The sequence below is a fragment of the Olea europaea genome, chromosome 16 (genome assembly GCF_002742605.1).
Source record: "Olea europaea var. sylvestris chromosome 16, O_europaea_v1, whole genome shotgun sequence".
Taxonomy (NCBI): domain Eukaryota; kingdom Viridiplantae; phylum Streptophyta; class Magnoliopsida; order Lamiales; family Oleaceae; genus Olea; species Olea europaea.
The window spans coordinates 6,054,566-6,069,969 of NC_036252.1; the positions used below are offsets into that span (position 1 = coordinate 6,054,566).

At 36.8% G+C, this 15,404-nt stretch overlaps 1 protein-coding gene across 2 annotated transcripts; it reads right to left on the reverse strand.

Annotated features, from left to right (window-relative positions):
• Nucleotides 1–10,248: 10,248 nt before the first annotated feature.
• Nucleotides 10,249–14,344, reverse strand: LOC111411894 (THUMP domain-containing protein 1 homolog). 2 transcript variants are annotated; one of them, XM_023042550.1, is made up of 7 exons: nucleotides 14,190–14,341; nucleotides 13,987–14,103; nucleotides 13,013–13,486; nucleotides 12,501–12,640; nucleotides 12,256–12,376; nucleotides 11,379–11,519; nucleotides 10,249–10,558 (listed from the first exon to the last, which is right to left on the reverse strand). In XM_023042550.1, the coding sequence occupies exons 1-7, from the start codon at nucleotides 14,253–14,255 to the stop codon at nucleotides 10,478–10,480; spliced, it is 1,140 nt and encodes a 379-aa protein (XP_022898318.1). In that variant the 5' UTR covers nucleotides 14,256–14,341; the 3' UTR covers nucleotides 10,249–10,477. The 2 variants fall into 2 exon arrangements, with proteins under 2 accessions (XP_022898318.1, XP_022898319.1); XM_023042551.1 differs by lacking the exon at nucleotides 12,256–12,376 and having other exon boundaries at nucleotides 14,190–14,344.
• Nucleotides 14,345–15,404: the final 1,060 nt, after the last annotated feature.

Genomic DNA, 15,404 nt, shown 5'->3' on the forward strand with positions numbered 1-15,404 from the left:
CCCGGCCCCCCCCCCCCCCCCCCCCCCAACCATCAAGTGGTTTTCTATCGCCATCAGCATGAGATTGAAAACTGATTTCGATATCAGCTTGATCATAATTTCATGTACTAAAATCTAAATCATGATACAGCAGACCATAATGACCATTCATTTGTTCCTGTATGAATAGGACCCTTGACATCTTCTCCTGTACGTGGTGGAAATGGAATATGTCAACTTTGTGATCTTCTGTGGGGGCCATTTAGGTTCCCCAGTGTGTCTATATATATATTGAATAAAACCTGGTACTTTTTCGATATCTAATTCTATGTCATCATAAAAATGTTGTCAATTACTTGTATTTTAATTATTGGAATTGTCGAGATTGCCAAGATATGTAAAATGTTTCTTTCATTAAAATTTGCTAAACCTTTTTGTATCAAAAACGTTATCAAACTTTTTGTATTTTAATTTGGTATTATCAAGAATAGATAAATACTTACAATTATTACTCTTAAACAACCATGACAACGACGCAATTAATTTGATATTATCAGGAATATTAATAGATAAATACCAATAATTATTACTATTAGACAACAATGATAACGAATGAAAACGACCATGCACTTAATTTGGTATCATCAAGAATAGATAAACACTAGCATAGAGTAATTAATTTGGTGTTATAAAGAATAAATAAATACCAATAACTATTTATTAATTACTCTTAGACAACACCACTGTTTGAAGTTTTCACAAAAATATTTATCTCTAGATATCCACAAACTAGTTCTACCACGGGAAAATTTCGATTTCTATTACTTTATAAAGATTTAGAAAATATAGAGAGGCGATTAAGAAAGGCAGTAGAATTTGCATGCAGAGAAATGGCTATTTCTTTACAAAATTTTAAGATTATTTGAAGTAGTCAAATTATGTAGCAGCACAGAAATGAAATTTGGTTCTTTAAACCTGTTTTATAGCGGCTTATGCAGTACATTGAGTGCATAAGAGCAACAATACTATTTTTCCTAGGCCATTAATGCAAATAATAGCTGCTTATTATCCATTAGAAGATCAAAGAACTTGCTACAATTTTATCAGCATCTTAATTTATTTATTATTCTCAAAACAACAATCATATCACAAATAAACAGCTCTGTTTGAGGAGAGGGAAGCCGGGGAGGATAAAATCGAGGGATGCACCATTGAGGGAGAGTGGGCGTAGAAAATTTAGGGATTAATAGCGTTTGTTTGGTTTGGATTAAAATCTGATTTTAATCTAAGTCAAAGTTAAATAATTAATATTAACTGCATCTTTCATGGGTTCCACATCATTTCAACCACACATTTCAAAAATTTCTATTATAATCTACTAAATAATCTAATTTTAGAGCTTGTTTGATACAGATTTTAAGCCAATTAAAATCAATTTTTTGACTGTTATTTCACTATTTCGGCTGTCATTTTTGAATTTTCCTCTTACAAGTAGAACTCATTTTATCTCTAACGGTAAAAAAATCAATTATCAAAATTTCTACCAAACAAACATTTAATCTCCACCAGATCAGGACCAGTGTAGGGTTTAAAAGGTGTTATTGAGATCTATTTAAATGGTTAGATTAGTTTCTATGATCGGTCAAGATTATTTATCAATTTTATTTGTCAAAAGTATTATTTGTCAATTTTATTTGTCATAAGTCTTTGTCAACCCTACATAAGATAATTATTTTTACATCGTATTTGCACCATATTTTAATTAAACTAAAAGTTCTTAACATTTGCTCATTATAGGACTTATGTCTCTAACTTTTTTTCATCGAATTCCTTTCTGAATCCGTTAATTAATTAACATATCTCGTACTTAATGATAATTTCTGACAATATATTTTCTGTATTTTGTATTTATTATTACTTTTAAATTTGACAAGTAAATACATCATTTTACACCTCCCAGATGAAAATTTTCAGATGGGAACCAATGAATCATCATCAGGGACAACATATAACAAAATGTCAATGATAAAAGTGCGGAAAAAAAAGTTGATGATATAAGTACTATAATTAAAAAAAAAAATGACGATTTTAAGTGCAATTAAAATGTAATACAACAAATAAGAATATATTTTAACTACCGTTCCCAACATATGACTTCAAATGCATTTTGATGCGAACATCATCCTACTTATCGGGCCAGGACATCATCCTGCTCATCGGGTCAGTTGTTGGGCCATTTTATTTTCTATTTATTTATATTAGACTTTATGTCTCATTGGACTTGTATATGTGTTTTGCCCAAGTCCAAGTTTATTATTTTGTTATTTATATTATTGTAATTGGGATTGAAAGTTTAGTTTTTGATGAATGAAAATATTTTCGTGGGTTGTGATCACATCTCTCTCCTCTTCCCCAGTTTCTCCTCTCCTCCTCCTCCTCCTCCTCCTTCTTCTTCTTTCTGACTAATTCTACATCAATTCTTGGTATCAGAGCTAAACTTGGGAAGTATTTTAGGCATAGTTATCAGATCCGACTCGGATATCGACCTGGTCAAGGTACCGGGTCACTGGGTTACTGGTTGGACCGGTGAGCCGGTGGTCGGACCAGTGTGTCATTACTTAAAAATAATTTAATAATTTTTAAAGTATAATTTTTTATTTTTTATTTTTTTGTTTGAGACAAAATTAAAGTTTTTAAGTTCTTTGTCACTAATTTTTCTATACATTTAAATTAATAATTTTTTGAACTCATTTATCAATGATAACGGTTAAATTTTGTATTTTATATTAAAAAATATATTTTTCCCTTTTTGTGATTTACAAATTATTTATTAGTTATTGACAAAAAATTTGTGTATTATCTATTCAATTTATCTTAGTTAGAATTAATTTTTTTCAAAAAAAATAAGTATATAAAATAATTATTTGCTTTAAAAAAGTTTCTAAAAATAGCAAATTATTCATAAGTTAGATATAATTTATTAAACAAAAGATGATAAAGTGTTGCTTGCACTAGTGGTAAGGTTGTGTTCTACTTACTTAAAGGTCAAGGGTTCAAATCTTTGGTACCTACAATTTCAATGTACAAAAGTTTTGAAATTTAGTTTAAAAATCAACTGGATCGAACTGGCCCAAAAATATTCAAAAACAGCCCATTGGCCCGGTCGAATCCTAATTTTGACCAGGGCCACTTGCAACTATTTAAAATTAGCTGGTCCGGCCCGGCCAAGGGCCCGGGTCACCGGTTTACCGGGCCGACTCTCCGGGCCGGACCGATTTTAATAACTATGATTTTAGGTATCTCATCTACTATCGAAAAGTTCTCCTACCTGTAATTCATAGAACACCAACCATAACCAGTATCATCCTATTTAAAATGAAAACTTCAAATTCGTTGCTGTAGAATCCAGCCACCACCTCCGCCTCCTTTGCGTCCGTTCCTATCCACCACCAATTCCCCTGAAACACTCAATATGCAAATCCCCAGCCCACAAGTAACCTTCACACGTCTGCAAGAAACCCATACAAATCCAACAGAACCCATCTCGCCTATAGAGAAATCACCCGTCCTACCACAATCGTAACCTCCTGCCTGTAACTGCCAAATATCAATCCACCACCACCTATAATTCCCAACTACGTAATTCCAATAACCACACAAGAAAATAACCGCCCACAATAAATTAAAAAAAATAAAAAAATCAAACCCATACGCGGAAAATTCAAGCCGACCCAAATCATCAGTCTTCTTCCTTGCACCATCTCGAGCAACGCTAGTCACACCCAAAATCAACAGTCGTTCTTGAACCTCTCCGACCATCAACAAATCCAACATATACAGTAACCCAACACTACTGGCCGAGAGCCACCGGGCACTCTAATAATCCAACAGCTACCCACAATCAACGGACCATAAACTACAAAACCAGGCACCATTTCCATACAATCTTACCACTAACCAGCAAACCAATCACGTCAGAACACAGGTGAACCGAACTTCTCCTTGCCGACCACTTCCACAATAGTGAGGCCACCACAATTTCTCCTCCAGTACTCAAAGGCACAGGCGCTTCGACCTTCGAACTCGCCTCCACAGAAGCGACTAGATTGTTGTTTGAGTCCTTCTCTGGACCGAAATCCCCTTTGGTCTTTGCCTCTACTTTATTAATGTTGGGCCATGTGTAATGTATGGTAGTGTATGTTTTGGGCCTCTATTAGTTTGGACCTTGATTTGTAATCAATTTGCTTATTCGATTTTTAAAATATACAAGTCAGAAAAGAGAAAGTAAAAAAAAGAGACAGACAGACAAACAGACAAAAAAGAGAAAGTCAAATTTATTATTATTATTATTATTATTTTTCTAACACCATTTTTCAGGTACCTCTTTCATTCCAGTTGATTGAGCACAACTTCTTCAAACGAACAAAAGGGAAGTCATTGTTTTAATTCATCCTCAGTTATATTGCTGTTTATCTTGAATAGTATCGATTAACATTTGTGCTGCAGTCCATATATAAAATTCACGCGATTAAACTCTTAGACATGCTAACTTTCTGACTTGCTATATTTCCACTTTTCCCATATTTATTTTATCCGCTTCTACCATATTTATTTTACGTGTTTAAGTTGTTAACTAGTGTTTGTCCCTCGCTTTGTTATTTTACATAGATCAGTAGTACCTGCTTGACATATTTGGATTTTCATAATCTCCAAAATTTTATTTACAAAAAAAAGGGTTAAAACTTAAATGCTCAAGTTGTTATTTTCATTTCTTGAACTAGTTGTTTGTTGATCTCGTCATTAACTGCATTTAGCTAGCGTTACGTTGCATGCATTTGCGTAGTGGTCATTTTGTCATACCCAATTCCAATACTGTGACCATAAACCCTTCTCAATTTGATGCACTTACGCGACAATTAGCTCAACTACAGATTTAATTAGCAACCGTCCAAATCGAGGTGACTGCTACTCGTAAAGAGAGTAGAGAACTTGCTACTAGGGTGAACAATTTAGAACAAACCCCTCCCTCAACCAACGCTGATAACTCTGAAGCGTCTCATAACATACCCTATCCTCGTCGACATGGGGGCCGGCAGACGAAGGAATGGGGAACATGAGCGCAATCATGAACTAGACCATGGCCATTATGGTACTCATTCACCTCCTCGTTATGAGGAGCGTTACTTTTGAAACATCAAATTAGATGCTCCTACTTTCGATGACTGTTTAGATCCCAGAGTTTTTACACAATGGATTAAAGACATGGATCGTTTCTTTTCATGGTATGGAGTTCCAGAGGACTGAAGAGTTCAATTTGACAGTTTGAAATTAACTAGTACTGCCCAACTCTTTTGGGAAAGCATTGAGGACCTTTTTTAGAGGCGTCATGCACCTCCCGTTGGAAGTTGGGAGGAAATAAAGCGTCGCCTTCAAGAGAAGTATTTAACCTACTCTTATAGGAGCAACTTGTTGGACCAGTGGAATATCCTCACACAAGGAAACCGTCCAGTGACTGACTATGTTACCCAATTTGATGAGCTTCAAATGCAATGCCACATTGTTGAGGATGAAGCTATGACTTTAAGTAGGTTCATACAGGGCCTGAGAGACGATCTTCAGCGTGAGCTTGTCCTGCGAGGTGTTACCACTCTCGATCACACTTATTCCTTGGTTCGAGATTACGAGTCAATTACTAAGACTCCGTATGGAAGGCGTAGTGATAACCATACATCCATCTCATCGGCACCACCCCCTACTGCCAAATCTCTTCTAGGACCTCCATCGTCTAACGCACTCCCTTCTTTAGACAATAAAGGTAAAGTTCCTGAAACTTCAAGAACTTCTTCTCGTTTGCAATGCTTCAATTGTAAGGGCTTCGGCCATATCTCCTCTAGATGTCGGAGTCGAGCCTTAGTTATTGACGAGCGTAAGGATGTCGTTGATGAAACTTTAGAAGACCAAGTCTATGAGCCTAACTTTGAAGAGTTTGACGATTTGGGTGATAATGAGGATTCCATCTTAGGTTGCCTTCGTGCCCTTCCTGTAGGTCTAGGTCCTGCTTCCCTGGTCCCCGACACCTCTCGGTTGAGTGTTGTACGTTGTATCTTTACCCAACTTAAGGATGTCGATGATTGGTACCGTCATGCTATTTTTCATACTTACATCAAGATCAACGATAAGGGTTGTAAGATTATTGTTGACAGTGAGAGTTGTATTAACGCGGTCTCTGTGACCACTGTGTCCCGTCTTAGGTTGAAATCAATCCCCGCACCCCAAATCGTACAATGTCTCTTGGGTTGACACTTCTTCTATAGTTGTGAAAGAGCGTTGTCTGGTGCCTATCCAATTCCTTGAGTATAAGAATCATATATGGTGTGACGTCATCCCTATGGATGTCGGACATGTCATTCTTGGTCGACCTTGGTTGTTCGATCTGGATGTAACTATCCATGGGCGATCAAATTCATGTTCCTTTATATTTAATGGGAAGAAGATTCACCTTAATCCTTTACCACCAAAATCTGTTGACTTACACCAAGCCAAAAAAATTGTCTAGAGGAAAGGATTACATGTAATTAGCCCTACAGAATTTGAACGAACAATCGTAAATGACTCAATCGTATTTGTTGTGATTGTTATGGAAGTCTCGTCCGATTCTCCACCAGCAACCCCTACTGAAGCCCATCACTCCTTCAGGAATTTAAGGATGTATTTCCTGACGACCTCCCTAATTTAGTGCCTCCCTTACGGGATATCCAACATGCTATAGATCTGGTTCCAAGTTCGTCTCTCCCAAATTTGCCTCACTCTAGAATGAATCCTGCTGAACATGCTGAGCTCCAAAGACAAGTGGGTGAACTCCTTCACAAAGGCTTCATCCGTGAAAGCTTAAGCCTTTATGCAGTTCCTGCCATTCTCACACCTAAGAAGGATGGTTCTTGGAAGATGAGTGTTGATAGTCGCGCTATCAATAAGATTACTGTTAAGTATCGTTTTCCCATCTCTCGACTTGATGATATACTAGATATGATGGCCGGTGCCACAATCTTTTTCAAAATCGATTTGAAGAGTGGGTATCATTAGATTCGGATCTGCCTAGGAGACGAGTGGAAAATTGCATTTAAAACGAAATATGGTCTAAACAAGTGGTTGGTAATGCCCTTTGGACTAACCAATGCTCCAAGTACTTTTATGAGGGTGATGACACAAGCCCTTCGGCCTTTCATGTGCATATTCATTGTTGTATACTTTGATGACATCTTCGTGTACAGCAAAACAACAGAACGACATCGAGATCATCTTACGCAAGTTTGCTCTACACTGCGTGCAACGAGCTTGTATGTCAATGTGAAGAAATGTTCTTTCTTCACGGATACAGTTGTGTTTCTCAGATTCGTTGTTTTCACTACGGGAGTATCTACTGATCCTGTGAAGATTCGCGCAATTGTTGAGTTGCTTGACCCCAAGAATATACATGATGTTAAGAGTTTTTATGGTTTAGCTACCTTTTATCGTCATTTCATCAAGGGGTTTAGTACGATCATGGCTCCTATCACAGAGTGTATGAAGAGAGGAGAATTTCACTGGACGCAGGAAGCGGCCAAGGCCTTTCAGTTAATCAAAAGGCGAATGACAGAGACTCCTGTCATGCGACTCCCAGATTTTTTCAAAGTTTTTGAGGTCAAATGTGATGCGTCGGGGGTAGGATTAGGTGGAGTCTTGAGTCAAGAACGCCACCCTATTGCTTATTTTAGTGAGAAATTACATGATGCCAAGCAACGGTACTCGACTTATGATAAGGAATTGTACGCAGTCGTACAAGCCTTGCGCTATTGGCATCATTACTTATTACCCCACGAATTTGTCCTCTTTTCGGACCATGAGGCCCTTCGTTTCCTTCATTCCCAGAGACGATTGAATTCTAGGCATGGCCGCTGGATCGAATATTTGCAAGCATATTCTTTTGTCTTAAAGCATAAAAAGGGTGTTTAAAACTGAGCTGCTGACGCTTTAAGCCATCGCATCTCCTTGTTGTCCATCATGAGTGTTAAGGTCATAGGGTTTGAAAGACTTAAGGAAGAGTACGAGTCATGTCTCGATTTTAGAGACATTTTTCTTGCTTTGCAAAATGGGGAGTTGGACACCACTGATGGTTTCCGTTTGGAAGAGGGCAATCTTTTTCAATCCAATAAGTTGTGCATCCCGAGGACTTCAATGCGAGACTTTATAGTGTGAGAAAGTCATGCTGGCGGGTTGGCTGGACACTTTGGGTGTGATAAGACCATAGAGGAGATTGAACGCCAATTCTATTGGCCCAATTTAAAGACAGACGTGGCCAAGATTGATGGCGCGTGCAACACCTGTCAGCATTCTAAGCAAAAGAGGCAGAACACAGGCCTCTACACGCCTCTTCCCGTTCCTAGTTGTCCTTGGCAAGACATTAGAATAGATTTCATTCTAGGGTTGCCACGTACTCCAAAAAAACACGACTCCATTTTCATTGTCATAGATCGCTTCTCGAAAATGGCACACTTTATTCCATGTAACAAGACTTCCGATACATCTAAGGTTGCTAAGTTATACTTTCATGAGATCGTCAAGCTGTATGGCCTCCCTAAGACCATTGTCTCGGATAGAGATATTCGTTTCACTAGCCATTTTTGACGAACCTTATGGAGTATGGTTGGCAATAAACTGAAATTCTGTACTGCATACCACCCAAAAACGGACGGTCAAACCGAAATTGTTAACTGCAGTCTTGGTAATCTATTAAGGTGTCTAGTCCAGGAAAATAGTAGGAATTCGGACTTAATTCTTCCTACTGCCCAACTTGTATATAACAGTTCAGTGAATCGGTCAATAGATATGAGTCCTTTTGAGGTAATTCATGGTTTTAAGCCTAGAAAGCCGTTAGACCTTCTTTCCATGTCTCCACATACTAGTGTGTCTGTGTCAGCTGAGTCTTTTGCACAATATCTACGTGATTTGCATATTGAGATCAATAAACATCTGGAAGCAAGTAATGCATTATATAAATTTCGAGCTGATTTGTACAAATGCCACGTTGAATTTAATGTTAGGGATTATGTTATGATTCGAATTAGACCAGAACGACGTCTATCTGGGCTTGCTTCCAAATTACAAGCTCATAGTGCTGGTCCTTTTAAAATTTTAAAGCGTGTTGGTCCGAATGCTTATGTCATTGACTTACCGTCACACTTTGGTTACCACCCTACCTTTAATGTTGAAGACTTAGTTGCTTACAAAGACAAATTTCACCCCGCTGATGATCATTTCACACCTCCAACTCTGGACCCTCAGCCTGAACATGTTATCCTTGTCCCAATTCCACCTGCTGCAGCACATAAAGATAAAATTGATGCTATTCTAGATGCACAAGCCATATTAACCAAGGTTGGAGACATTCAGCGCTTCCATGATCGTTGGGAGGGTCGTCCCGATTCTGATTGCACTTGGATCCCCAAAGAGACACTTCAACAGCTTGATCCTGATTTGTTGGAGCATTATAGAAGTCAACAAGATCTTTCCTTACTCGGATCACCACCTTTGCGTGTCTATAGACGTCAAAAGAAGTTTGCTCAGCCGCTCAGTTTGTGACCAGGAGATTGACAACAGCCTTTCGTGATCTATCTCCTTGACGGGGTCGAGTTTTTCTCCTACCCCGGGAGAGTTAATGCGGACATTATCCTGCTCATCGGGCCAGTTGTTGGGCCATATTGGGCCAATTGTTGGGCCGTTTTATTTTCTATTTATTTATTTTAGACTTTATGTCTCATTGAGCTTATGTATGCGTTTGGCCCAAACCCAAGTTTATTATTTTGTTATTTATATTATTGTAATTGGGATTGAAAGTTTAGTTTTTGATGAATGAAAATATTTTTGTGGGATGAGATCACATCTCTCTCCTCTCCCCCAGTTTCTTCTCTCCTCTCCTCTCTTCTTCTTCTCCTCCTCCTTCTTCTTGACTAATTCTACATCACATTTTTATCCCCCAACCATTTTTTTTTCCTTGGCGTTGAACTCCTCGACCTTTCATTTTTAGCCGTCACGTTGATAGGAAAAGAAATAAGTAAATTTAGTTAATTGCTTATTATACACTAACTTTATGTTTCTTATCTGGGTAAACAGTACTTATAAATGTCTCCAATAAATTATTAAGCTTCCATAAACTGTACAAAGCACAATTCCATGAAATATTTATAGCCACGCTCCCTCAGATTAATGACCTCAGTTAAACACGAACCAACATATAAAATGCTAGCATCATTTAAAGAAAGAAATGGAGTGAAATTTTACGTATAAGCTTAGACCATAAGACAAACACTACCAAGCACGAATACAAGCCGACTATTAGTCGAGCTTCCTCAGATTCTGAATAAGTTAAACATGAACTGACATATAAGGTTCTTGCATCATTTGGAGAAACAAAAATAGCCAGGATATTCAGGCAGTCAAACACCCAAGAATGCTTAGCTTGTTACTTTGAAGATGTGAGCTCTCTGATATTGTACTTGGCCAATTCCTTGTACTTCTCAACAATCCCAATCAAGCACATGGTCTGCAAGAGGAATAGTAATCAGTTGAGCATGTTTGGCTAAGCTTAAAAGCATTTCCAAGAAACTCCTTAAACACGACTCCTTAATGATGCTCCAAAAGACTCTTTAAATTAATATTTTAACTTAAGAGAGTTTGTTTGGAGAGCCAAACTTGCTCTCTATAATTAAACGTATTCCAAGTGTTTCAATTTTCAATGTATGGAAATAATAAAATATCCCACAGAAAAGCTAGTTAAAATAAAAGATAGAATAAAAATAATAAATATTTTATGGGAGAAGTAAAATTAAGTGTTAAATATAAAAAGCTTGTTGAAGTACTTCAAAATTTTAACTCTCTAAATTTATATATGTTTTCCAAATAATAGAATATGCTCTTTAAAAATAGAGTCACTGGAAGATACACTCATACGTTTACTTTTAAGAAAATAAATTTTAAAACATTTTTTTTGACTAGTTATAATCGGAATAAGTTACTAATTTTGACTAGTCAAATTTACAATCAATGCATGGAACTTTTTTACATGATGGGAAAATAGTAACGTTTCGAAACATGTTCAAAAGCAAAAAATACTTCAAAAAGTAACTTCACTGTTTTTAAGCTTTCAATAAACATGCTCCGGTACAGTGAGTACTTTTTTCAAAGGCACAATTCATTATTTATTTTATTAGTGCATTACTTGTATGCCAAAATTCAAAAGCATAGTAATTAGTCCGGATTCTTGAGAAGAGGCAACTAAAACAAATAAAAAGTATATACCATAAACGTTGTAGACATTGAAAAAAATAACAATTCAGTTCAGATTATGCAGAAATTCTTCTTACCTTAACAATTTGCACAACTATGCTCACATCTGGGTTGCTAAGATCAACTTTGTGGGCTGATGGAACGGATTTCGCAACTGCATCGATGATTTTTGTTCTGTCAACACCAGTATTTGCACGAGCATCATAGAGTACTGCGAACTGCAATAGAATATTTATTAATACCAGGTTTATTTCAAGTTTGTACTGGTTATAACTTATAACTGCATAAATGAGACCAAACAACATCAACATAGAACAAAATCAATGCCATTCGTTTTTAAAATTTTGTTATCTTCATGAATCTATCTATGGATTGGTTAAGACACCTTTACAAATACTAGAATACCCTTCTCTCTCAAAATCAAGAAGGATTTCATCTTATGAATCCGATATCTAATTAATGAGAAGCAGAAGACCACGTATATTTATGAAGTGTATAGTCGAAAAGCAATCTATCCATACATGTAAAAAAAAATCCCTCAAAAGTAGGGCAAAAGGAGAAAAGAGTGCTCTTAAATACATTAGCCCTTGTTTGAACCCCATTATTCCCATCAAAATATATTATTCAATAGTGATTTGACCACATTTCAACCACACATTCTTCATTAAAATAATATTACACGAAAATCCAATTTTTTTTATTTTTTTTTTAACCACACATTTCTCATCAATACACTATTCAAAAATGCACTTTTTTTCTTTGTTTGGTCAAGAATGGGGCTCAAACAAGGGCTTAATATAACTAATGGAAGTTGATTTGGTAAATTAACAAGTTGATTGAGTGAATTGAAACAAAAAAAGTTTGGTAACTAAAATGAAACCATCAGGTAGAAGTAGGATTTGTGTGCATCTTTATGTTTTTATGTCAAGAATATCATAATGGTAATGTATTTACCTTTAGCGGGTTCTGAGTTTCTACGGGAAAAAACTGTTCAATAACCGGTTTGATTGCTCTCCTGATTTCCTCATCAGATGCATAGCATGTTATTTCAATTGGAAGCACTCTTAGCAAAAATCTGGTTAAATCCATCATATTCTTAATCCACAGATGCCGAATGTTGGACTCTTTTAGTGTAATAAATAGTAAAAACGATTCTTTGAGAGGTTAATTTAGACAAAAAGAGCTGTTGAGAAATGAACCTTGACACGTGTTTCCTAGTTGAAGCCAGAGACGTCATCATGTGTTGGACAATATCTTTCGGGCTAGGATCTCCATCTCTTTTGCGCATTTGTACAAAGACAACACCATTACAACCTGAGTCAAGGTTGCTGAAGCGCCTCTGTTTCGAAGAGAACAGCAATAAGTTAGGCAGGACCAGGAGAAGACTACATCACCATATATGAAAATCTATTATAAGAAAAATTGTTTTATGAACTAAAATGCCCAATAAAGAACAAAAAGTTATATGCTTAGGATCATTGACTTTCTAGAAACAATAACCCAAAATCTTTGGGTACGAAAGAAATTGTTGTGTTTCTAGAAAAGATATGCAGAAAAGGTAAATTCCGGAGCATTGATATAAATAAACAATGAACAAGAAATGAATAGTTTCATGAGAAATGAGATAATAAAGGACGTGGCATGACATTAATTTGTAGTGAGTATGCGAAGGATCAAAATATGGCAATCTGAAAACTGTTTTTCAACTAACCTTGCTCCTATCTCCCAATTCTGCAAGCTCATCTTCAATAAGCCTATCAACAGACTTCTTTTCTATCTTATTAGATATGTCATTTCGACATTTAAATGCATCATTTTCTGTACATTGTTTCTTCGCCGATGGTTCAACAGCTTCAACTTCTTGGTCGTCAGTTTTCTCTTTATTTTCTTGTGCTTCCTTCTCACTCGATGTGTCATCCTCCCTTTGATTCCCCAACTCTTCTTTTATAGGATTTTCATTATTTACAACAATGCCTGTTGCAATAGCAGGTTTGTTATCTTCCTCCTTTGTCCGTACATTGCTTTCGTCCTCATCATGATCATCTTCTGAATCTTCATCATTGTCATCATCATCACTGCTCGAGGAATCAGAGTATGTAAATTTGGTTACTTTATTCAGGGGATTCATAGATAATTCTGCTCGTTCGATTGTTGTCTCTGTCCCACTTACAAGCTCTTCATAGAACTGTCCCAAAAAACAAACAAAATGTGTGACTTCACTTCATTCCAGCTCCCAACAAAGAAAATTACAAAAAACAAACTAAATGGTCTGAAGCTAAAAGATAAATAGATGGCATATGATAACAGCTGAAGTTAAAAGTAAAATAATTAAACACCAAAAGAGACTGCAGATTTTTATTTTTAATTTTTTGCTTATGAATTATCACTCTCAAATTCTCTCTTCCATTCTACTTCACAATTCAGTGTAAATGAATCTTAAAGTTACACAAACACAGCATATAGACTGCTATAAATTAAAAAATTAAAAACTCTACATATTCAATAAAGAGAAATTGACAAACAAAAAACAGACTCCACAATTAAATGTATTAACAAGTACAAAGAGGAATTACAATACCCAGATCCGTAATTAAAATATAAACGACCAAAGATTAAATCTTAACACCAAATGGAAACGAAAAATATATTTTCTCTATCTTTTTTCAAATGAAAAATTATACATACAGAGTCAATAACATTAATGGCTTCGTTTGAGGCTTGGCGTTCCCTTCCACCATCACACGTTATAAAGAACCCTTGCACTCCTGGTTGTAATGCGTATTTACCTTTTTTCACTGGTCTCTAAAATATTCAACAGAAATAGGGGGAACAAAATTAGCTTCACAAATTCATAGAAAAGAGAGCTTATTTACTATGGTTGAGCTTACATTGTGGGGAAGATATTGCCTCCTTTTCTTGTCATTGTTTGCCTTCGATTTGTTCCCAGTTGCCATTGAATTTGAATGGATTGACTGCAGAAAAAACAGTAAACAGTGGTTCTATCATCTACGAGGGGGTTTATGCCCACGGTTTATGAGATGGAACGTGGGTTGGATTGGTATTGGTTTTGGGCTCAAGCCCAAGATTTCGAGTCTCATTTCAATTTTGTCTATTTGAATGTGTGGTAATTACGCCACACTCCATTTTAAAAATTCAGTATTCTAAAATCAAGTTGAAAGTTTCATTATTCAAAAATTAGATGAAAAATTATTTTTAAATATTAATAATATTATGATAAAATTAAATTAATTTACACACCCCACTCCACTGCACCCCCTATCAATTCCTACACATTTGCACCCTCTAAACCCTAATTCATTTCACTGTCTCCTCTCTCTCTACCACCCACACTCTCTATACCTATGATGTCGTCAGTCTCTCTCTACCACCCACCCTTTAGACTTGCGATGCCACGTGATTGACAACGCTCATCTTTCAAGGACGTCGTGTAACCGCTACATACGATTGACGCAACGCTCGCCTTGCAACAGAGGATGCACACAGTCGCAAGGCAATGATCATGTACAGAACCACCGTTGCACTCGATCGTGGAACGCTGCTGCTGAATGATATGATGGATCTGAGGTGGTCATGGGGGTGGTGTCGACGAGTTTGAGGTTTTTTCGTGGTGTGGTGACAGAAGAGATGGTGGTTGTGATGTTTGTTATGCCTGCTTTTTGATTTTTGCTTCCATTTTTGTTTGTGGATTTCAGATTGTAAGGTAGTGGCGGTGTGGTGGCGAGGTGGTGCCAAATTTTTTATTTCTATTTTTGTCTGTGATTTTTCAAATTGTGAGGCGGTGTTGCGGGCAGCGTGTTGGTGCTGGATTTTTTCTTTCTGCTTTTGTTTGAAAGTTTTCAATTTGAAAGGCGGTGTTGGCTTGGCGTGGCGATGGCGGTAGTGTCAGTGGTGGTGGTAGTGTCGCAGTGCCAACTTCTTGGGTTCTGTTTCAAGGTTTCAGATTGTGATTTGGTGATTACAAGGCGATGAGGTGGTGGTTGTGATGTTGGCTGTGGTAGAGAGGTCGTGGGAGGTTGGGCAATTTTTTTTAAAAAAAATTTTGGGTGACAGTTTTTTTGGTGTTTGGGCGGCGATTATAGTTT